The 23,345-nt window shown below is 63.2% G+C and overlaps 2 protein-coding genes across 3 annotated transcripts; both read right to left on the reverse strand.

Moving 5' to 3' along the window:
* Nucleotides 1–3: 3 nt before the first annotated feature.
* Nucleotides 4–13,238, reverse strand: TMEM132A (transmembrane protein 132A). Its single transcript, XM_036295543.1, has 13 exons — nt 13,101–13,238; nt 12,611–12,674; nt 12,010–12,516; nt 8,912–9,126; nt 8,480–8,698; nt 7,478–7,803; nt 6,084–6,233; nt 4,531–4,729; nt 4,304–4,447; nt 3,144–3,346; nt 2,184–2,457; nt 1,620–1,811; nt 4–1,241 (listed from the first exon to the last, which is right to left on the reverse strand). The coding sequence occupies exons 1-13, from the start codon at nt 13,236–13,238 to the stop codon at nt 201–203; spliced, it is 3,672 nt and encodes a 1,223-aa protein (XP_036151436.1). The 3' UTR covers nt 4–200.
* Nucleotides 13,234–21,545, reverse strand: TMEM109 (transmembrane protein 109). Of its 2 annotated transcripts, XM_036295741.1 has the most exons (5): nt 21,387–21,527; nt 16,665–16,779; nt 16,049–16,292; nt 15,291–15,393; nt 13,234–14,804 (listed from the first exon to the last, which is right to left on the reverse strand). In XM_036295741.1, exons 2-5 carry the CDS (start codon nt 16,685–16,687, stop codon nt 14,413–14,415), a joined length of 762 nt encoding a protein of 253 aa, XP_036151634.1. In that variant the 5' UTR covers nt 16,688–16,779; nt 21,387–21,527; the 3' UTR covers nt 13,234–14,412. The 2 variants fall into 2 exon arrangements, with proteins under 2 accessions (XP_036151634.1, XP_036151635.1); XM_036295742.1 differs by lacking the exon at nt 16,665–16,779 and having other exon boundaries at nt 21,387–21,545.
* Nucleotides 21,546–23,345: the final 1,800 nt, after the last annotated feature.

Raw genomic sequence — 23,345 nt, forward strand, 5'->3', positions numbered from 1 at the left:
TGCTGGGCTCCCTCCTCCATTTATTCTGTACCAACATCAGATGAAACGATTCCCATAAATAAGGGGGTGAGCCCCTCCTCGCGACCGCGGTCCATGGCCAGGAGCAGGGCAGGGGCCTGGGCGGGGCTGGTGAGGGGCCGGGCGGGGACCGGGCCAGCGAGCACCGGAGAAGGAGCAGGAGGCCGCCCGCCGGGCGGGGGTCAGGAGCTGCCCCGGATCCGCTCCATGTAGCTGCGGAGCTCCTCGGGGTCCCTGAGCCCCATGTCCTCACACACCCAGCGGATGTCCTCCTCGCCCGCCACCAGGATGGACTGCACGGCAGGGGCCGCCACGGGATCCTCGGGCAGCTGGGCTGGGGACGCTGGCGCGAACGTCACGAACTCCACCCGCTTCCGGCGCCCCCCAGCTTCCTTCCGGGCCGGGGTGCCGGGGGTGCCCGCGGTCGGTGCAGGGGCCAGGGTCAGGGTCTCCCCGCCCCCGCTCTCGCAGGGGCAGCCGCTCTCCCCCTTGACGGGGCCAGGGGGCGGCCGGTCTAGCTGGCGGCCCAGGTCCTCCTGGTCGGTGCCCAGCCACACCCAGTTGTGGGGCTGTGGGGAGGCGGGGTCCGGGGCGCCGTCGGGGGGCTCCTTGCGCTGGTAGCGCAGCACAAACACCACCCCGTGGACCAGGAAGAGGAGGACGGCCAGGCAGAAGATGCCCAGCAGGGCGTACATGCCCAGCTCCAGGCTGGTCACCCGCCGAGGGGCGGGGACCATCTCCTCCTCTTCCCCCTCCTCCTCCCTCGCCTCGGCCTCCCCCTCCTCCTCCTCCCCCTGCCCGGCCTCTTCTGTCCGCTCAAACTTGCCCCTCACATGCCCGCTGCCCCCCACACTGCCCGTTGCCCGCCCTTCACCACCCACACTGGCCTCCGTGGCCGGTGCGGTGCCGGCAGGACCGGACGGCAGGGCCGGGGCCGGGGTGGGAGCCGGAGGCCGCCCCAGCCAGGCGGTGCCCGAGGCCAGGGGCACGCGGTGGCGGCCTCGGCGGCAGGGCTCCGGCGGGTGCAGAGCCACGTGCAGAGGCAGCGCCTCAGTGCCCGCCCCACTCACCACCACCCCGAGCCGGGCACCCCGCCCCTCGGCTGGCAGCACGGCGCTGGGCTCCTCGGCCGAGACGGAGAGCCCCAGGTCCTGGTGGGGGTAGAGCTCGGCGGGGGCCAGGGTGTGGTCGGAGAAGGACAGCCACAGCGACAGGGCCACCTCCTGCGGGGCACAGACAGGCAGACACCGAGGGCAGGCACGCCCACAGAGACAGGCCACACGGAGGGGAGGGGCCAGAGAGGAAACAGACAGGCAGATGGACACACACAGGGAGAGAGGGGACGGGCGTCAATCACCTGTCGGCCACTCGGCCCCAGGGTCCGAGCCATCGGGAGGGTCCTCAGTTAGAGCCATAATCAACCTCCCGCTGACACACTCCGGCCGCTGCTTGGCCACCCCTAGCCACGGAGAGCTCACTACCTCCAGGGCAGCCAGTCCTTATTCTGAAACCCTGAGGTAAGGGGTCGCGGTCCCTCCCACTCCCGTCACCAACCCCCACCTGGGGATACGGACCGTAGCCCCCTGACCCCCAGCTGTCACCTGCTTTGGGGCGGGAAGGGCTGGCTGCGCCCAGCACGTGGCTGTGACCTCCCCAGGGTGGGCGGCGCCCCGGCTCAGGGCCAGTGCCAGGCCCATGACCGGCTGCACCTGCAGCTCCAGCACCGAGACCTTGTCGTCTGTCACGGCCAGCGCCTGCTCCCCCAGGACGGAGTCAGACAGGGGGGACCGCACCTGAGGGTGACAAGGGCCAGCGGTGGGGTCCGCATACACAGGCCGCCTTTGCCCTCTGCGACCGGGACAGCCCCACAAAGGGGTCAGGTGTCTGCTCCCAGCACCTGCACAGGCTGCCCCCCCCCTCCCTGCTCCAACGCCAGACCCTATACATTCCTGCACCCCAATCCTCCTCCCTCCAGACCTGGTCCCCCCACACCCAACCCAGCCTCTCCCTCCATTCCACCGCCATCCATTCCCACCCAGTCCCCATCCCGCTGGGCTCAGGCCTCAATGGGTACACCCCCCCCCCCCAGGCCGCTCCGACACCCTTCACGCCCGCCCATGCACATTCTGGGGGCCGCCTGCACCCTTCTCGGGGGAGCTGCTCACCTCGATGGAGGTGACCCCGGGCTCCAGGCCCACCAGCACCCGGCCGCCCTCCAGCGACGCCACGCGCGGGTCCTGCACGCGGGCGTGCGGCGCCACGAGGTGGGACACGTCCAGCAGCCAGTCGGGGCCGAGCAGGTGGGTGAGGCGGCGGCCGCCGTCCAGCGGGTGGGCCGCAAACGGCACGAGGAAGCGCACGCCCGCGCGCTGGTACTGCAGGCGGCAGCCCCGGGCCCGCCGCTCCGCCTCCTCCCCGGCCGCCTCGGCCTCCGGCGCCCTGCAGGCCAGGGGCGGCCCGGGGGCGGGGCGTCAGCGCCGGCCCCGCCTCCCGCCGCGAGGACCCGCCCCGTTTCCTAGGCTCCGCCCACAGGCGCACCTGTGGGGCCAGGTAGGCGCTGAGTGCCGGGCCCATTCCTGATTGGTGCCTGTACCTATCCATCAAGCTGCTCTCCCCGCCCCCTCCCTCCTGCTCCTAATTGGAACCTGGTGGTGGCGGCAGGAGCCCCTCCCCCGGGGAGACAGGGTTACCAGGGTTACGGTCTGCAGGGCCCGAGCTCAGGTTCCTGAGGCCTCGCACCCGCGGGCTCTGGTGGGACAGCCCCAACCTTTACTGATCCAGGCGCCATGGTAGGCTTGGACACAGCAGAGAGCTGCCTTCAAGGGTTTGCATTCTAGGGGAGGGGTGTGCGGGGGCAGCCGTCCGTCCACAAACAGGACGAATCAGAGGACATCCGAGAAGGGGTCTGTACCATCCAAGTGCAGGAAGGTGGGGAAGCGGGAGAGTGTGGAGGTCGGCACGATGGGCAGAGGCTGGGCAATGAAGGGCCCGGATGGTGGCAGGAACCACCAGCAGCTGGGCAGTTTTCCAGACCCCAGCTGGAGCCCGTGGCTGTGTCCCGGCCCCTGTGTCCGCCCCCGAGCACCTTCGCCCAGGCCGGCCAGCGTCTCCAGGCCTCCACTCACCCCTCCGCCGGGCTGGGCACCCTCCAGCCGCGGACCTGCTCCAGGGTGGTGTCCGTCAGCTGGATGCGCAGGGGCAGCAGCGGGGCCCACACGGTCAGCCGCAGCGAGGCCCGCAGCTGGCGCCACCAGAAGTCCACCCGCACCCCTCGAGCGCCGCGGCTCTCCTTGCCCGTCACAAACACGGCGTCACAGGCCTCGGATACCTGTGGGAGGGCAGGGCGTGGGCCACGCCCGGGAGGACCTGCGTGAGTCAGAGAGCGCACCCTGACCCCGCCCGGGGCATGCCTGTCCTGAGAGCAAGACTTCACCAGGCAGCCAGGTCCGCCTCCCTGGAGGGACCACCACTCCAAGCGCACGAGGGGCTCAGCTGGGGGAACTGGCTATTTGCCCACAACAGAACCTTTCTCCTGAAAGGGGGGGTTTGAACCCCAAAATTTGCCTCCTGAGTGCTGGCCTCTGACTTTGATGCCGGAGCCACCTGGCACCCTGCTACAGGGAGGTAGGAGCCATGCGCACACTGGCCAAGTGCCACCAACAGTGGCCGAAGGCACCTTTCTCCCCTCAGGGGCCAGGATTTAGGAAACGCAGGCTCTTAGAATGTCAAGGTGGGCAGCGTTGCCTGGCCCCCGTTTTACCTTATGGGGCATGACGAGGCTCCAACAAGAATCAGCACTATTTTTATCATATCATTGTTATAGCAACAGCACCTGCTGGTTGTGCCCCTGCGTTCTGCTGCGAATGAATTGGGCTGCTTTTAATTCTTGCAACATCTCTAAAGCGCATTCCCATTTTAAAGCTTGGGAAACTGAGGCTCAGAGAGGCTAGGAGATTTGCCCACAACCACACAGCTAGCTGATCACCAAGGGTTTCAAACAGAAACTTTCTGGTCCCCAAGTACATGCTGTTCTCTCTCCCACGGCAGTTCACTCGCCAACGCAGTGATCACCGTGACAGGGCCTGAGCTGGGGCGGGGGTCACTCAGCTCCCACTGGACTCTGGGAAGAGGTGGTAGGAACAAGGGAAGGTGAGCTGTGGCACCCCCAAGAGGTCCCTGGGGCCACAGAGCTGCCTCGTGGGGACCTGAATGGGGAGGGAGGAAAGCTGTGTGTGCCTCACTGCACACAGCTGTGTGCTCACGCGGGACTGGACGTGCCACTCACCTGCAGGACCTGGGCATTGGCTGACTCACAGCCAATGTGCTCTGTCACCTCCACCAGAGCCCCCCCACGGTCCACGGTGACCAGGCGCACGGGGACCCGCCGCGGCACTCCGGTCAGCGGTGCTGTGTTCACCAGCTCCTCGGCCTGGGGGTGCAGGAGGAGCTCAGCCCCAAGCTCTTCCCCTCACGCGGCCCCCCACCTGGCAGGGCAGAGGGGGCCCCCCTTACCTTGGCCAGTGGGACGAGGGCTCGTATGTCCCGCTCCGATACCGGGATCTCCCACACCATTTTGTCCTTCTCTGCTTCAGGAGCCTGGCCTGGGTACTCCAGCTGCCATGTGACAGGGCGAGTGACTGCCAGGCCCCCGCTAGTGCCATTGTCCACCAGAAAGTCCACCCACAGGAACTCGGACAGCTCGCGGGGGCTGCTGGCAGAGGAGAGAGAGACTGAGAGCTTGCCGGCAACCAGGTGCTCTGTGTTCCTGAGGCACGGTCTGTGATCACCCCCATTTCACAGATGAGAAAACCGAGGTTCAGAGGTCACATAACTTGCCCAAGGTCACACGGGGAAAGCAGCAGGGCTGGCATTAAGCCCAAGCTTCCTGGCCCCAGCGCCCAAGCTCTCCTCCAGTCTTGGCCCTGCAGGATCCATGAGGCTCCCTCCCCCTCCCCCTCCCCCTGGCTCGCTCCCTCCCCTGCCTTCCTGGGCCTCCTCCACTCTACCCTCTGCCTTCCACAGCCATCAGGGTGGCAGAAGGCACCTGGCTCAATTTCTATTGAGAGGGAAGATTCACTTCCAAGCCCCACAACTGGCACACGACCCCCTGAATAGCCTCACAGCGTCTTTGGACCAAGTGCCTGCTGGTGCCAGGAACTCGCCTGGACATTGACTACACAGTATCTTATTTCATTTCACGAAGCCTCAGGGATGCAGTATGTCCCCATTTTACAAGTGGGGAAACTGAGGCTCTGGGGTGGTGGGGGAGAGGGGGAGTGGCAGGGAGATGAACTGGTTTGCCCAAGTAAATGTCAAAACCAGGATCAAACAGGAGCTTCAAAGCCCGTGGCCTTGACCCAGGCTCGGGGCATGAAGAAGAGTGTAAATGGTAAGAGCTGCAGCTGGGCCCAACCGGTTTGTCTCAGTGGATAGAGTGTCCGCCTGCGGACTGAAGGGTTCCAGGTTCGATTCCGGTCAAGGGCATGTACCTGGGTTGCGGGCACATCCCCAGTAGGGGGTATGCAGGAGGCAGCTGATCGATGTTTCTCTCTCGTCGATGTTTCTAACTCTCTATCCCTCTCCCTTCCTCTCTGTAAAAAATCAATAAAATACATTAAAAAAAAAAAAAAAAGAAGAAGTGCGGCTGGGCTTTGGAATAATAACAACCCCCAAAAGGGACCCATCTGGTGCTGGGGAGAGGTGGGGTGGTGGCTGTGAGGACTGTGATGGGGAGCTGGGCATCACCTGGAATAAGACTCAGAGACACTCACTGTACCGGGCATGTGGCTGGGGATGGATAAATAGTAGCTGAATGGGTGGATGGATGGATGAATGAATGAATGAATGGATGGATGGATGGATGGATGGATGAATGAATGAATGAGTGAATGAATGAATGGATGGATGAATAAATGGATGCTCTGTGTACACTGCTTCCTTCAAGGAGTCTGTTCCTTCACCTGCTCACATGGGGAGACGATGCAGAGCGCAGCCTCTGCCCTGGAGCCTGTCATCAGCCCGCAGCCCCCCCTCCTCTGCCCGCACCCCGGGAGCCAACTACCCACCTGGCGTCGGGTCCTGTGGGCCCAGCGCGGTGGCAGGTGATGAGGGTGGTGTGGTGCTTGGAGCCCTTGAAGCGGTCCAGCTTGGAAGTCCAGAGGGTGGGCTGGGCTGGGCGGGCGGCCGTCACATGCAGCCCCTTCTTCACCTTGATGCTGGGGGGACACAGGCACAGTAAGTCCGGTGGGTGCTAAGCTGTGGACGGGATCCGGCGGGAAGACACGGGGCTGAAGACGACAGCCTCCGCCTGGCGTCCCCGAGTTCAGGTCTGACTACCCTCCTCGCCATCTCCAAGCCAGAAGGACGCGGCCTCAGTGCAGGTCATGCCATATCGCTCTCCCCACCCCAGGGCCACTTATGACCCCCCCAACAGGCCACAGGTCACTTCCAAGCCTGGCATCCAAGGCCTCCCAGGGTCTGGTCCAGTTTTATCTCCAGCCGTGACCTCTCTCCATCACTCTGCTTTCGCTACACCCAGGGTTCCTGCCCACATGCGCAATGCCAGCCGTGCCTCTCCGCCTGGCTCAGGCTGGTCCCGCCCGCCTGCCCTTCCTTTCTGCCTCTGCTGGTTCTCCCAGCCTCCAGCAACTCAGATGCCAGTCCTTTAGGAAGCTCTGCCCGGCAGGATGAAGGTCCCTTCCTCACCGCCCGCCCCAGCCCCCCAGCACAGCATGCCCATCCTGCCCCCTTCCCTGGGGGCCCCTGGTGCCAGCAGGGCCCTGGGCTGGCTCCTCTCTCCAGAGTGGAGAGACGGGGCTGGGAGTAGTTTAAGTCCAGGAATGATCTATTGAGCGCAGGAGGACGGGAGACGGGCCGGGACAGGCACTCAGAGACACGGGGGAGGGGCACACACAAGTCCCAGATGGGAGAGGCCCGGGACGCTCTGCAAGGCCTTGTCATGGGCTGGGGTGGGGCTGCTTTAGGGAGCTTCCTGCGGGAAGGAACAGAGAGGAGGTCCTTTCTGTGGGGGCTCCTGGGCTCGGTGCAAAGGGGAGGGACCCATGGTGAGGGCAGCAAGCGGGAGAACGTGCCAGTGAGTGAGGGAGGGGCAAATACCCCTCCTGAGGCGTCAGAGCATTCGCTACCCCCAGCACTGCACCTGCCAGTTTCCAAGCCCTTTCCTGTTTCCCCTCCCTGGAGCCTGCCAGCGGCCCTGTGAGTCAGCCCCACTAGACCCAGGACCCAGGAGAGGAGAGTGTCCTACTTCGGACTTCAGTTCAGGGCTGTGCCCATGGCTGGGTCTGCCTGCTGCCAGGCAATCGTGGTGCTCAGCCTGGAGGGGTGAGTGGACCCATGCTTTACAGTCAAAGATCCCAGCGAGGACCCCAAGGAGGGGCACCCGCCCAGGCTTCCTGCAGAGGTTCCTGCCTCCGGCCACACCCTGGGGGCCAGCACTCACCGCAGGGTCAGGACACTGGCCGTGAAGTTGTGGCGAAGCAGGAGGGTGGCACTGAAGAGCTGGCCAGGCCGCACGGGCACGTCGGGCACCCGCAGAGTCACTGCCTCATCCAAGGGCACCTCCTGGTACTGGGGGGGGCCCGCCGGGCGCAGCTCCACACTGCCCACTGGCAGGGCCTGCTCCCCAGGGTCCTCCCCGCCAGGGCCGCAGCCCCCGGGGCCCTCGGCGGCGGGCTCCAGCGTGTAGGCCAGCTCGGCCCGCGAGGAGCCCGGGGAGAACCAGTGGGAGGGGAACGCCAGCTCCACCACGCAGGCGCCCAGGGATGGCTGCAAAGACACAACGGCCATGGTTGGCGTGTCAGGGACCTGGAGCTGACAAGCAGGGCCAGCATGGGCCAGAGACGACTCCCAGGTGGCACCGCCAACCAGGGACAGGGCGGGGCGAGGTCTCGGAAGGCGTCCACGGGCCACTCTGCCCTTGGGAACAGTCTCATTCCAAAGGGAGCCGACCCCGAATGCCTCCCCGACCCAGGCCCCCGACCGCCCTGACCACAGCTCAGGGTTCTCGGAATCCCAAAGTCCACAGCGTGCCTCTCCCGCGGGTTCCTGCGCAAGACCTCAAAGCAGTGGATCGCAGTGACAAACCCCACACTGACGAGGATGCAAACCCTTGCTGGAGGGCAGCTCCGCGCCAGGCACCGCCCTCTCCCCACTCGTTCTCTATCCCGCCTCCCTATGAGCTGGGGGTTATTGCTGCCCCATTTTACAGATGAGGAAACTGAGTCCCAGAGATTCAGTTACTTGCCCCAAACCATCTACACTGAACTCCATGAGGGACCCTAAGTACCCCGCGCAGGGTCCCAGGAAAGCCAGCAGAGAAGGTTGGAGCAGCTGGTCCCTGACCCCACACTTCCTGGGCCGAGCCCTCTTTCTCCTCCTCCAGGACCCCCCTCTGGCAGGCACAGCAGCAGGGCCGGCCTGGGGGGGGCCCCCGCCCGCTCACCTGGAAGCGGCAGGCGCGGTGAGCTGTGCCTGCCGGGTGCGTGGCGTGGAGCCGGGCACAGGGCAGGCTGCCAGGCCCCGGCGGCCAGTCCTGCCCTTTGAGGTGGAAGAGCACTCGGGCGTGGGGCTCTGCTGGCGTCACCGCCACTTCCACCGACACGGCCCGCACGTCCCACGGGACTGGCCTGTGGTGGGGCTCGGCGACCCGAGGAGGGACAACCTGCAGGGAGAATGGGGGTGCTCAACACAGCAGGGGTGGGGCAGTAAGATGTGGAAGATGGGAGGCCAGGCTTCCAGTTCCAGCCTGGCCGGAGAGAGCCTTTATGGGCCTCAGTTTCCCCCTCTGGAAACTGGGCGGGGGCAGGCCCGAGCCGCACACAGCAGACCGTGGCTCTGAGTCCTGTTCGCCTGGGAGCCCCCGTGCCCTCCTTACCTGCTGAGTGGCAAAGGGCGGGTAGGAGGCCCGGAGGAGCGGCTGGGCCCTGGGCCAGGGCTGCAGGAGCAGGAAGGTCTCGGACCGGGAGCCCAGAGAGGAGTTGGCAGGCGGGTAGCGGCCCACCTGCTGCACGCGGAAGTGCTCGGGGGCGTCCAGGAGTTCCAGGGCTGCCGGCAGGTACACGGGGTCCAGGGGGCCCTGGTCACAGCCCACTGAGGAGCGAGAGGGACAGAGAGAGATGGCGAGAGCTGCAGAGCTGGGCACAGTGCCGCGGGCAGCGGAGGAAGGAGGGCGATGCACGCCCAGCCCAGGGCGTGGAGGGTCTCCACTGCAAGAGGGGGAAACTGAGCCCCAAAGAGGATGACACAGGCAGCAGGAGGCAGGGCCGGGATGTGAATCCGAGCCCAGGACCCGGCGCCGGCCCCGGCCATTCCTTTTCCTTCCTCTCTTCCTCCAGCAGCACCTCCTCCTCCTCCGCCCCCATCCTACCCCTTATGTAACTGCCCCTGACACCAAGGCATCTGTGGGGGCAGCTCTCGCTAGACAGGGCCCCGCAGGTAACAGGCGGGTTTTGCAGAAGTAGAGACCCTTTCTCTGCCCCTAGGCCCTGGCCAGACGTGGCTGGACATCCACCCTCCTCTCCATCATCACCATGGCAACTCCGCACCAGTTTCCCAAACGCGCTCCCTTCTATCCTGATCCCAACCATCCCAACCCGGTACTGAGTGCGAGAGGGGGGAGGGGTGTGGATGGGGACAGGAGCGGGAAGAGAATCTGGTGCTAACAACCAGGACAAAGGACCACCAAGACCACACTCAGTGTGTGCCCCACTATCAGTCCGGCCTAACAATAATAACTAACACTTTAGAACGCCAGCTATGTGCAGGCCACCATTTAAAACACGTTACATACGTGTATTAACTTTTTGTAACAACTGAGAAGGTTCTATGGCTGTTAATCTCATTTTATGTCTGTTTATTTTTTTAATTATTTTTGTTGATTTCAGAGAGGAAGGGAGAGGGACGGAGAGTTAGAAGCACCAATGGTGAGAGAGAATCATTGATCGGCTGCCTCCTGCACGCCCCCTACGGGGATCAAGCCCACAGCCTGGGCATGCGCCCTGACCGGGAATGAACTGTGACCTCCTGGTTCATAGGTCGATGCTCAACCACTGAGCCACGCCAGCCGGGCCCATCCCATGGTATGGATGGAGACAATGAGGCTGAGAGGTTAAGGTACTTGCTGGGGTCCCACAGTTGGTGCATGGTGGAGCTGGGAGTCAGAGCCCAGGCACCAACCACTGGACCACCCTGCCTCCGCTCTACCTCTCTCTCCACCCTATGCTGTTCACTCCCTAGACCAGTGATGGCGAACCTATGACACGCGTGTCAGAGGTGACACGCGAACTCATTTTTTTGGTTGAGTTTTCTTTGTTAAATGGCATTTAAATATATAAAATAAATATCAAAAATATGTCTTTATTTTACTATGGTTGCAAATATCAAAAAATTTCTAGCCGAAACCGGTTTGGCTCAGTGGATAGAGCGTCGGCCTGCGGACTGAAGGGTCCCAGGTTCGATTCCGGTCAAGGGCATGTATCTGGGTTGCAGGCATTTCCCCCAGTGGGGGATGTGCAGGAGGCAGCTGATTGATGTTTCTCTCTCATTGATGTTTCTGGCTCTCTATCTCTCTCCCTTCCTCTCTGTAAAAAATCAATAAAATATATTTTTTAAAAAATTCTATATGTGACACGGCACCAGAGTTCAGTTAGGGTTTTTCAAAACGCTGACACGCCGAGCTCAAAAGGTTCGCCATCACTGCCCTAGACTGGGGGTCTCCCTTCCCCTTCAGGGCCAACAGAGAATGCCGCCTCCTTAAGGAAGCCCTCCTTGATTGCTTGCACTCTCACCCATCCCCTCCGCTATTCACGGCTCTGGCTGCCTTCTCTGAATTAGTTATCTTCCTGTTTATCACCCGGGGCCTGGCTGACTGATCCTGGATCCCACGCTGGGCAGCTCTCCCCGGAGCAGATGTCCTGGGAGCCTGGAGACGTGCATTTGCGCCCTAACTCGGCCTCGGGGGAGGTTGGCCAGTCCTTTAACTCTTGGAGCCTGTTTCCACGTTGGTGACACGGGAGACGGGAGGGCTTTGTAAACTGTGGTGTGTGGAGCGGGGCTGCTGCTCCTGCTAATGGATGTGAGGGGCTCTGCTCCCTGTGAGAGGGCTATGGGCTCCTGTGGTCCCCGGGGAGGGGGGCAGGTGGCTGAAAGCAGCCCCAGAGCCGCTCAGCCCTGATGCTGGGCTGGGCCTTGATGGTTTCAACCTCCCTCACGACCCTCCCCATCCATGAGCCTGTGTCTGAGACACTTACCCGCCCCCGCCCCCCGCCGCCCCCGGTGTAACAGGTGAGCGACTGGCTCCAGGGGCAGCCACGGGCCTCGCTCCCTCCTCCTACTCCATCGCGGGATAATTACAAGATGCTGGAGGCCTGACTCCCAGGATTTCCCGCATCCAGATCCCAGCTGGGGGCGGGGGGGAGGCCTCACTGTGCCCCCCTCTTCTGTGGCATCATCCACCTACAGCCGCGGCCCATGCCAAGGGGCGCCGCTGCCCCTCTCCAGGGATGGGGATCCCCTAAGCGCCAGGAAGGCACGGATGGGGCGATCTCCTGGGACTCCGGGTCACGGAACTCCCTGGGGCAGGGAGAGCGGCCGCAGATCTCCAAGGTCCCTGCAAAGGGGCCGCTTCCGCTCCCAGGTGGGGGGGGGGGGGGGGGACGGGGCTAGCAGCCAGCGGGGTGCAGCTCTGGGAAGGCAGAGGAGGGAGCTGGTGCGCCCGGGGGGCAGCGGGGTGGGTGTCCTGGCTGCAGGGGAGGCCGTGGAAGGTGCGGGCCCTGGCCGCTGTCCTGGGTCGGGAAGGGGTGCGGGGCGGGGCGGGTGGAGGCAGCGGGGGCGGGACCCTCCCGGGTGAGGTCTCCCCAGCCCTCCGGGCACGTGGGCTCAGTCCGAGCACCGCAGACTCCCGGCTCTCGGGCATCCCCGGAGCTCGGGCTCGGCCGGCCCCGCCGCCCCCCGACCCGCACCCCTTCCGCTGACCTCTCACGATGTGCAGGGCGAGGGCCACCAGGAGGCAGGGCCCGGGGGCGCAGGGTCCCCGGGGGGCCGCGGCCGCGCGCCCCTCCATCCGGGCGCGTCCTCCCCACGGAAGGCGGGGGCTAGGCGGGCGGACGAGGTCGCGGGCCGCCCGGCATCTCCGCGCCCGCCCGGCGCCGGCCCGATCCCGCGGCGGCGGTTCCGAGACAATGGAGCGGGCGCGGGCGCGGGGAGCGGAGGGGACGTGGGCGGGAGCGGCGCACGCGGCCCGGGCTGGCCCTCCGCCCCGCCGGGTCCTAGTGCCCCGCGCTCCCACCCCGGGGCGCCCCCCAGCGCCAAGGGGGGCGAAGGCCGCTTCCCTGGACACTGCCCCGCAGGGCCCGCCCGCCGTTGCCAAGAGGGACAGACGCGCCCGTGCGCTCGGCCTCAGAAGCTCCGGACTGAGGCGGCGGCCACCCCTCTGCCCGCCCCCCAGCTCACCTGTAAAGGCGCTGACCCCTGAATTGGAACCTGAATTCAAGGACAAGGGGGACCGCGGGGCACGGGGTGAGAAGGGGTGAAAGGGGCCGGTGGGGCCGGTGACAACCATGTGGCCTGCCCTGACCCCGGAGGGAGGGCTCCAGGTGCAGGCGGCTAGAACTCATGCCCAGCCCATGCCAGGGACAGGCCTGTGGGCACGGGAAGTGTGAGGACTTGCCTCTGCTCCCCGGAGAAGGCCAGCCTCCCAGGTCCGGGCCTCCCAGGTCCCGTCCCCCAGGTCCCGGCAGCCTCCGGGCCAGGCTGGCCTGCTAGGCGGTTGGGAGGGTCCAGAGCAGGGCACCTGGCTGAACAGCAGCTCCTCCAGGGAAGCTTACAAAAGGAAACCCGCCCAGGCCCTCCATGGAGTAACTGGGCCCAGCTCCGGGCTGGGTGAGGAACCCAGTGCAGGAAACCCGTCTGTGGGGCCAGGAGGGAGGCGCAAGTGTCCTGGCTTAGGGCCAGCCTCTGACTCCTGCACAAAGGAGCCGGAGGGCGTGGGGTGCCAGCCAGCTCCTGGGAGGCTTGTAATGGGGGCAGGCCTCCCTCATTCCTCACGCTCCTGGAGGGGAGGGTACCTGGTACCAGTCTTCCTTCCCATCCCCTCCCTCCTTCCCTTCCCCAGCCTCGAGCTCAGCGCTGGGAGAACGGGTGGGACCACAGGGTGGGTTCAGCTGTGGCGGGAAATCAAAGCCGTCCAGACTCTGCGAGTGCATGTAGGCGGCACCAGGCAATGACACTGCGTGCACTTTATTTAAAACCACCAAGTGCTGATAAAAACACGTATCACTCCAGCCGTGATTCCTCCTCAAACCTTGACAGTAAGAGCTGGCACGTGGTCACTCCACGTCACGTGTGTCACATGCCCCGGCTGTCAGAGGAGGGTGCCCACGCACCGGAGACTCAGGGGAGAAGCGCCCGGTGGAGAGGGGTCTGCAGACTCCCCTGCTCCCCGCAGAGCATGTGAAGGGAAGGGGGGGCCATCTCGGTGTGTCTGCTCCGTGACCCTCCCAGGCCCTGGGAGTGGCCTGATCAGCAGCCCCTCGGGGCGGTAGCGGGAGTGGAGAGAGATGGAGGCCGCCTGAGCTCCGCAGACAAGTCCTTTTGTCCTCAGGTCCTTGAAACCCCCACTGGGCCTGCTTGCAAGCACCCAACGGGGCAGCCAGCCTCTGCTTCGGCTGGAGGGGAATCGGGCTCCTGAGGAGCCACTCTCTACTGGACACAAAGCAACCACAGCACACTCTCCTACACACAGTAGGGCAGCGGGCAAGCATGGGGCCCAGAGCACACACGGGGCCCACGGCACGCATAGGGCAGCAGGCAAGCGCAGGGCCCGCTGGCTCGGATTAAGGCACTTGTAACAGACTCAAGGTCCATCTCACCCCCAGCCCCACGGGGCAAGGTCCCCACCTCCCTTCCCCTCAGCTTCCATCGGCCCTGCCTCTTTCCTGCCCTGGGCAGGAAGGGGAAGGAGCCGGCCTTGAAGGACAGTGGTGGGCTGGGGCGCAGGGCGGGGAGGAGACGAACAGGGAGGCAGCTGGAACTCGGCAAAGGAGAAGAGGACGGAGAGCAAGAGCAGCAGCAGGAAGGCGAGGGGGCCGCAGAGTCGCAGGAGGCCGACGGCAGCGGTGCTCGGAGAGCAGAAGCACGAGCTGGGGGGTAAAGGGGGCTTCCAAGCCGCCCTGCGGAGACGGCTGGGGGCAGAGAAGGGGTCAGAGGACCAGCAGGGGACGGGTCTCCCTCCCGCTCAGCTGGGGGGCTGGGGCAGAGGTAAGAGTCCGGAGGGTCCAGAGACAGGGCCAGCGGGGGGCAGGGGCTGGAAGGAGGGCCAGCGGCCCAGAAGCAGCTCAGCTCTTTGGTACGAAGACGACGAAGGTGCCGGCGTCCTTCTCACTCCTCCTCCAGGCCCCGGGTGCCCTTGACCGCTCGCCTGTGCCGCCAGCGCATCTCCTCCACCTGGCGCTCCAGCGTTCGGATCTTGGCCTCCAGCTGGGCCCCCGAGGCCCGGCTGCCCGTGAGCCGGCTCAGCAGAGCGTAGAGGGTCAGCAAGCCCAGGAGGAGCAGGGCCCGGGTGGACGGGTCGGGCACCGACCGCACCAGGGCCACAAAGCCGACCAGGAAGAAGACCAGCTTCAGGCCCCACAGGATCCGCCCCAGCAAGGCCAAGAGCAGGCCGAGGAGCAGGGACAGCAGCCAGTAGGCCACCAGGGCCCCCGCGCCCCACAGCAGGAAGGTCTGCACCTGGCTGGGGCTGAGCTGCAGGACCTGGGTGAGGTGTTCTCCTGCGGGGAAGAGTCACAGGGTCAGCCAGCCCGCAGTGCTGATGGGCCGGCGGGGGGCGGGGGGGGGGGCGGAAGGGAAAAGGGGGGGTGTTAAAACCCAAAGAGAGGGTGAACTTAAACCCCCCTGCAAAGTGAAAAACATCCCCTCCCACAGGGTCACAGAGATGCAGGGACGGGAGCCTGAATCTCGCTCCGCTTCCTGCCGCCCTGGGCAGGCCACTTGCCTTGGCTGAACCAGTTTCATCTACAAAATGGGAGTAATTCCTGGGCTGTTAAATGAGATGCTATGGCTGAGCAGGACACTGCTCCGACAGGAGGCTGACCGGCAGGTGGCGGCAGTCTCTGGCCTGCTATGAAGCTGGCCTCTGGGGAACCCTGGGAGGGGGCCGGAGGCTGAGGGAGAGTTTAGACCCTGAAAAGATAAGCTCCCACCAACAGGAAGTGATGGGCTAGGCTCCAGCTGACCCACCAGTCCCTGCCACTCACCATCCAGCCCCAAGGCGTTCAGCAGCTGGGCGGCGATGCCCGACAGAGCGAAGAAGCCCACGGAGAGGCAGGAGGAGATGGTCCCCAGCACCTGAGCCGTGGTCTGTGGAGAGACGCGTCCCTAAGGAGTGAGGCTCCTCTCCAAGCCTCGCTGCCAGTCCAGGCCGGGCCCACGGAACCGGCTCCACCCGCTTCTCAGCCAGGGTTTGCCGCCCGGGCCTCGGGGGTCCCTCCCAGTGCACGGGCCGGGCCAGCAGGCCGCTCCGCCTTCCTGGGCCCCGACTCCGCGGACCTGCTGGGACACTGCTGTGGGAGCGGGTGTATGGGGGGAGCATCAGATCCCATTAGGTCGGGGAGAGAGCTCGGCCTGAAGCCCCTGGGACAGCCCCGCCCCCACCTCTACGGTGAAGAAATGATACAGGTCTTGATGTGCCAACTCACGACACTAGGTCACATGTAGACTACAGTGACTCTATCACGACCTGCTGACATGGGTTTGTAAAGATGGCTCCTTCCCCCGCCTTTCTGGCCAGAGAGGCAGGAACAAGGGAAAGACGGGGGGTGGAACTACGGGCCTTCAGGTGGAATTCAACCAATGGGAGCGCGAGAGGCAGGTATGTCTGCTTCATCGTGTGGACTCTGGGCCACCAGGGGTGATGACACGCAGGATGCAGAGCGAGAGAGACGGAGTGGCCGCCAACGTCTCCTCCTGTATCTTCCTCGGTGTGTGCGGTCCCAGCAGGGACCACCTCGCTCACCTCAGAGACCAGGTGCATGGTCTCCGGCCCGATCCAGGCATCCAGCGTCCCCCGCACAGCCCGGCCCATCTGGCTCAGGAGGTCAGCGGGGACCTCCCTCTTCTGCCTGCCGGGCGGCACGAAGTCCTGGGAGGGCTCGGACGACGCTGAGTGGAGGAGGGCCAGGGCCAGGAGGACCGGCAGGAGGGCCTTGAACAGCTGCTTGCGCAAGGGCCACGTGCTGCCTGAACCTGCCATGACGGGTCTGCGGGGGAGAAGCACAGGGTGAGCAGGGAGCCGATGGCAGGGAAACCCGCTGTCGCCACCGCGGCACCCCTCCCCCTCCCGTCAGTGGAGAAAGGCGGACTGGCAGCTTAGGCTGGTTCCGGGATTCCTCCCTCTCACCCTCTCACACCCCTTACCCCGCATATTAACTAACCGTGAGCACTGCTCAGTGCCCTAGGGGGATGAGCGCGCTCTCTAGCCCTCACTCCAGCTCTAACATCCGAAAGCCTGGCTGTGTCTTAGCTGCTTCGGGCATAAAAAATAATAAGTCTATAAGGCTTTGTTCCCATGGAGATTATAATAGACTTAAGACAAAGCTAATATAAAAACAACTTAAGAACAGTGCACACACAGGAGGACCCCGTATAACATCATCACGAAAGCGCTGGGCTCCTGCTCGCGCAGGAAGAGAACGCAGGGGCTCTGCGGGGCCGTCACGGGAGGGCGCTGGCCTCCTCGCCCTGTCCCTGTCGGTGCAGAGGAGGAGACAGGAGGGAAGTGTGAGCCCAGGGTCCCTGCCAAGTGGAAAGGCCGGGGTTTGAACCTAAGCTTCCGCTCTCGAATCACAGACTCGCTGGGGTGCAGGCAACACAGCGGATTGCAATGCCAATGCAGCTGCTCCCTGGGGTCCCCGGGAGCTTCGCCAGCGCTGGTGCTGCGTCCCATGCCCAGAGGCGCTGGCGCTGCCTGGAGGTGCCGAGGCGTAGGCCACAAGCTCCCAGGGACTTCACCGTGCAAAGGCGAGACCCCAGACTCAGAAGGCCCTCTGCTCCCCAGCCGCCATGGAGGCAAAGGGTGAGACCACCACCTTGAAGGAAAGATATTATTCCTAATAGAAAACTGCCCTGGCTGGTGTTGCTCAGTGGATAGAGTGTCGGCCAGCGGACTGAAGGGTTCCGGGTTCGATTCTGATCAAGGGCACATGACCGAGTTGCAGGCTCGACCCCCAGTAGGGGGCATGCAGGAGGCAGCTGATCAATGATTCTCTCTCATCACCGATGTTTCTCTCTCTCTCCCCCTCTCTCTTCCTCTCTGAAATCAATAAAAATGTATTTTAAAAATAATTAAAACATAAAAAGCTAACCATCTCATAAAATGCACCACCTATCTCATTTAATCTTTTTTGGTTTTTTGCTAATCCTCACCCGAGGATTTTCCATTGATTTTTAGGGAGAGTGGAAGAGAGAGGGACAGACAGAGAGAAATAGCGATGCGACAGAAACACATTGATTGGTTGCCTCCTGCACAGGCCGCAACCAGGGCCCGGGCCGGGGAGGAGCCCTGGCCAGTCCTGCTCTCAGTGGTTAGAGCATAGGCCTGGGGATTGAAGGGTCTCGGGTTCAATTCCTGATCCAGGGCACGTACCTCGGTTGCAGGCTCAATCCCTCACCGAGTCAGGGCGAGTGCAAGAGGCAACCAATCAATGTGTCTCTCTCACATTGATGTTTCTCTCTCTCTGTCTCTCCCTCTCCCTTCTTTCCACGCTCTCTAAAAATCAATGGAAAAATATCCTCAGTTGAGAATAATAAAAAAAAAAAAAAAAAAAAAGAAGTGGAAAAGCCCAGCCAGTGTGGCTCAGTGGTTGAGCGTCAACCTATGAACCAGGAGGTCACGGTTCGATTCCCGGTCAAGGGCACATGCCAGGGTGGTGGGCTCAATCCCCAGTGTGGGGCATGCAGGAGGCAGCCGAGCAATGATTCTCTCTCATCATCGATGTTTCTCTCTCTCTCTCCCTCACCCTTCCTCCCTGAGATAAATTAAAATTAATCAATTAATTAAATAGAAAAGCCAGGACTTGAATCCAGGTACATTTGACAGCAGACACCTCCCTGCCACATGGCCGCCAGCGTAGCTAAAAGCAAGTAGGTGCCTATCAATCATCTCTGTGACTTAGTGGGGACAAGTCACTTCACCACCTTGGGTTCTGTGCTCCATGTCGTGTTCCGTGATGCTACAGGCAAGTTAGGGCCCAGCAAGCACTGACTCACTGAAGCAGGGAGGATCGGCCAAGAACCGTTTTCAGCACCAACATCTCTGGGCCGTCATGCTCCAGAGACGTCAGTCAGCCCCCTTCCAGGCCCCTCGAGGAACCTGTAGCTCCGGGGCGTTCCCGGGACTCAGAGGCTAAGCCGGGGCGGGGGCGGCCGAGGGAGGAGCAGCCAGGGCAGGCAGAGAGCTGGCCCGAAACCAGAGCCATCAGGGTGGAGGAGAGGGGACAGAGGACGCTCCCTTCCTCGCTTTGTGGGGAGGAAGAGGGTTCGAGAAAGGGTTATCTATAAAAATATCGAATTCGGGCACCTCCTGGCCCTGAAACAGCTGCTGAAGTCTCCCGAGGCCTAGGGGACCAAGCAGGGCTGCGAAGCGTGCAATTCCCGAGGGACGGCCCCAGGCTGGGAAGCCTTCTACTGGTCTTGGCACAAATCAGGAAGCAGATGGCTGCTGCCTGCCGTGGTCCTAGGTGAGGGAAGCCGGCGGCTCCTGAGCTATCTGGGTCACCCGCACCCGGGACTAAAGGGCAGGCCTGCTGCCGTGGGTGGGATCCTATATCCCAGGAGCTCCACCAGCAGGAATCAGGTGTCACCTCTCCATGCTAGGAGGTCGGCCTGACGTGAGTTGCTCCTGTGGCAGCCTGCTGAGTTTTGCGCTGGCCTCCGCTTGGAAGCGGCCACCTGCCCCCGCGGAGGGGAGCCGGGGGACCCTGAAATAAACCCTCCGCAGCGAGGCCGTGGCCCTGCGCTGGCCTCTGAGGGCGCCGGGAACCTGAGCGGGACTCTGGGCGCGTCCTGCGCAGAGAAGCGTGCAGAGGACGGGCTGCTCCGTCTCCTGTTTTCTTTAACAGGAGTCTCCGGCTTTCCCTCCAGGTTAATCCCAGGCAGCAAGAGCCGGACCGCTCCCCGTCCGCCGCCTCACCTCAGCTCAGTCACACGCTTTCTCGCTAAAGAAGGCCCCGGTCAAGGGCAGGAGCAGCCTCGGCTCTGAGGGGAAGTGTCCACGCGGCTTCGCCTCCCGCAGCGGCCGGCCTCGCCAGCAGGCATCCCCGAGCACAAGCCGTGTGCGCACACGCATGCGTGGTGCGTGTCCCTTTATAAGTTACAAAGTGCTTGTGAGCCCACCACTCCATTCAACTCCTAAAACTGCCTTATAAGGCGCTGCTACTCCCCGCATTTTACTCAGAACACCATGCTTAGGGAGGTCAGCTGACTTGCTCAAGTTCACAAAGCAGAACTGGGACTTGACTCCAGATGCCCTTTTGCTCATTCCACACCCTCGCGCTGCACCCCTAAGACATGGCCCCTGCCCTCAAGGCACTGAAAGGTCTCCCCGTATCAACAGGCTCAGAGTGAGAGGGCACCCAGACTCCCAGGACAAGGCTACACACCAGGTGACCCACCCCACCCGCTGGGCTTACAGGTCAGGGTTGGTACCAAGCAACAGGTGAGGATAGCAAAACTCTGGGGCCAGACCTGCGGCTGCTGTTCAGGCCGCTGCACTGTGGCTCGGGAGGGCCGGGAAGCCCAGCGGAGGGGGGCCGGCTCCTTCAGCCATGGCGGTGGGAAGCTCCCCGTGTTTAGGTGTGGTTTGCCGACAGGCAGGGTGGCTCCTTCCTCTGGCTGGTTTTCTTTCACACTATGAATCACCACGGGGCAGGAGGGCGCTGACTGCGTGCCTCCCCGGGCCCTGACTTCCTCATCCTGGGGGACAGCCGTGGTTCTCAGCTCGGGCCGCCCGTCAGAATGGCCGGTGGAGCCCATCACAGCCAGGGGGGGTCTGTGCCATCGGGGCCAACGACCCCCGACTCTCCCCGTGAGGGGTCAGACTTGTGTTTCCAGAGCTCCTAGGGAACTTCTGATGCGGAACCAGTGTCGACAGCTCAGGGAAAAGTATACTCCAGGCAAAGCCCTGCAAGTGTACCTCCATTTTGGCCCCAGGCTCAATTCTGCCACAAACTAGAAGCCACTGTCTCCTGCCTATGACTTTATCTGAGGTCCAGTCTCCTCCAATGTTCACCGGGGTTAAGCAGGGCCACGAGCTACTGCAGGGACCCAAGCTGGCTCCGCAGGAACTCGGTACACTGCGCACACCTAGAGGCGTGGCGGGGACGGCACAAAGAGGAAAATAACAGAAAACAGACAAAACAAAGCAAAGGAAGGTGCAGGACACAAACATACTACCCACCGCACTGCAGCGGCTGTAACGGGTTAAACGCCTGCCTCCCCTTTAGGCTTTGAGCACCTCCTGGTCCCGACCTGACAGCTAACTTTTCTCGGGCTCCCCAGCGCCTGGCACAGAACGGCTCATCCATGCTTGCTGGTGACTAGTAGAAGCCTGGCCTGAAGCCAGGAGGGTGCAGGGGAGGCAGCAACGGGGAGCCATGCAGACAGAGGTGGGGGAAGGCTTCTTTTAAAGTTGATCCAAACACGCAGCGGCCACCCCAGGACCGCCTGTGTTGAAAGGAAGCTCCGAGACGGGGCGAAGCTGCCACGGAGGGGAATGAAGTCAGCGTCCTGGCAGGTGGGGGCGGCCCCGCTCACCCCCGACAGCTGCTTCCCAGCAACTGTTTGGGGGCAGGGCGACAGGCAAAGGGGCAGCTTCCAGCCGAACCGAGCCCTCCCCAGGGCCCAGCCTACCCAGACAGGGTGTCAGTGGCATGAGCTATTTCGAACAGCGTGTCCCCTGCCAAGCCCTTGCTGGGTGGCGTCTCTGGCGAGGGACCCGGCACGGCCCATGGGTTCGGGGTACCCCAAAGGTCTCGGAGCGGGGCCGCAGGAGGCTGGGCCGGCGGGCGGGGGTCTGGGGCGAGGCGCTCAGCGCCGGCCTCGTTGCCCAGCCTGACCCCGCCGCGCGTCGGCCGGATTTCCTAGCAGCCTCGGAACCCTCGGTTCCCAGGAAACGCGTGCCTCCCGTTGCCTGGTAACGACGCCCCCTGTTGCATAGCAACAGGGATCCGGGTCCTCAGTCGGACCCCTCCCCAGTCGTGCTCGCGAGCCTCGCGGCTCCGCCCCGGCCCCGCCTGCGTGGCTGCCGCCTCCCTGGCCCGGCCGGCCCCTGAGCCCCGGTTTCGGCTCACACTCACCGCCTCCGGCCACGGCTGCCCTTCACGTGCGACTCCGCTAAACGCGCCACCAAACCCGCGCCTCGATCCCCGGGCGTTGGTTTATCGTCTGCGCACGCGCAGGGCGGACGCGCCTGGGACCCGCCGCTCCCTGCCGCCCCGCTCGGCGCGCTGTGCGCATGCGCCCTCCCCTCCCGACGGTGTTTTTCCCGAGCTTTCCCACCGGGAGCGCCGTGGGGTGGGCGGCTCGAGCTGGGAACGGAAGTCTGGCGGGAAAGGGGAAAGGCGTGACCACATCTGGGCTGCAGGGTGGGTCAGCTGCATCTCTGAACTCGGGGTTCGAAAGCCCACCCGCCCCTCCAGCGCCTCGGCATTTGGGGCGCTGTCGTGCCTGAGCGCCGCGGTGCCTCCTGGGCAGTGTCCTAAGGAAGGGGCGCCCCAGAGCCCTTGGTCTTTTCAGGAACTTTTCTCGCTGAAAAGGCACAAAGGGAAGCGGTGCTGGAGCAGTTACAGCCGCGCAGCCGTTCCCTCTGAGAGCAGTTCCACGCCCAGCCTGCAGGTGGCGCCCAGCGGTTCAGTTGCAGAGGAGGAGGGGCGCCAACTCTCCGGCCCCATCTCTGCCGAACACGGGCAGCATTGGGAGGGTGGGGGGAGTGGGGGCGGATTTGGAATGAGGTGACCCTTGCCGGCTTCATCTCTCTGAGTCTAAGTTGTGTGGAAATTCAATGAGGGTAACAGTGTGCACTTAAAAAGCATCCCAGGTGCCTTAGCCGGTTTGCCTCAGTGGATAGAGCATTGCCCTGCGGCCCCGGGTTCGATTCGGTCAAGGGCACTGGTGGGGGCACGTGCAGGAGGCAACCAATCGGTGTGTTTCTCCGTCTTTCCCCTCTCTGAAAATCCATGGGAAATTATCCTCGGGTGAGGATTAAAACAAAAACAATAAAGTCACACAAAATTGATCTCATTTTTTAAAAACATCCCAGTTGCTGTTTCAATGCTTAGATGACATCGGCTGCCCTGGGAGAGCTCGCCTTTGACGCTAAAGCAGTTCCCCAAACTCCACACTCCCTTTCCCCGACTCATCAGCCTTCTAACTCTGTCTTCTTCCCGGACCCGCCGGCACAGGAGTTAGCAACAGCCTGTCGCCCCTTCCAGGTGTTCCTTTCCCTCAGACGTTGGCCAGAGCATCCATCGTGCTCTGGACCCTCCGCCACGGGTCTCTCTTCCCAACAGGCTCTGTGGCATCCTGGGCCTCGCCTTCCAGGAGCCTTTCTAACAGTTGCGTCAAGTTTATTCAAAGCGCTTTTTGAATATTAGGTCCCCACAACAACCCTCTGAGTTAGTGCAACCCTTGTTGTCACCCCCCGGTTTTACCGATGCGGGGATTGAGGCAGAGAAGTTCACAAGTTTACCAGCTGGGATTCGGGCACACACAATCCGACCTCAGAGTCCATGCTCTTGGGCACCATGTCATACTAACCACTCCTGCAACTTCTGCCCTTCTCCCCAGCCCTTGTTTGTGCTGTCCCTCCTCTTGCGGCGCCCTCTGTGCTGCTTCTCTTCCATCTGCATTTTGCCCACCTGTCAGCATCGGCCACACCTCTTCGGCGAGGAAGACACACCTGTCTGTCCTGCTGCTTGGTCTGGACCCCCTTATAGCTCACCCCACATGTTCTGTACATGATTGCTGGGAGTATCGTATTTTATAGGTATCCACAAAGAACCCTACACGATCTGAGTTGGAAGGGAAACATAAGTCATGTAGGAAAGGGGCAGAGGAGCTGATGACTTGCCCGAGATCTCAGAGCAAATTGGGAGTCCAGGCAGGGCCAGCACGGCTTCGGCCAGTGGCTGCTTTCTTCACCGGGTCACCTAGCAGGCTCTCTAAGCCAGACCTCAAGAATATGCGTTTTACCAAGTTTGTTAGGAAATGCTCGCGTACACTTGAGAGTTTGCAAGATCGTGGTCCCACGGCCCAGC

Source organism: Myotis myotis, unplaced genomic scaffold, assembly GCF_014108235.1.
Source record: "Myotis myotis isolate mMyoMyo1 unplaced genomic scaffold, mMyoMyo1.p scaffold_m19_p_27, whole genome shotgun sequence".
NCBI classification, from domain to species: domain Eukaryota; kingdom Metazoa; phylum Chordata; class Mammalia; order Chiroptera; family Vespertilionidae; genus Myotis; species Myotis myotis.

Coding starts and splice junctions, on each gene's coding strand:
- TMEM132A (XM_036295543.1), bottom strand. CDS start 13,238: ATGCACTCGCAGAGTCTGGACGGCTTTGATTTCCCGCCACAGCTGAAC. Junction 8,699..8,911: donor CGCCCTTTGCCACTCAGCAG/GTAAGGAGGGCA, acceptor TTCTCCCTGCAG/GTTGTCCCTCCTCGGGTCGC. Junction 1,242..1,619: donor CCCTTCCCGCCCCAAAGCAG/GTGACAGCTGGG, acceptor TGTGCCCCGCAG/GAGGTGGCCCTGTCGCTGTG.
- TMEM109 (XM_036295741.1), bottom strand. CDS start 16,687: ATGATGTTATACGGGGTCCTCCT. Junction 16,293..16,664: donor ATGTTATACGGGGTCCTCCT/GTGTGTGCACTG, acceptor TCTCCCCCGCAG/ACCCGTCATGGCAGGTTCAG. Junction 14,805..15,290: donor GAACGCCTTGGGGCTGGATG/GTGAGTGGCAGG, acceptor TCTTCCCCGCAG/GAGAACACCTCACCCAGGTC.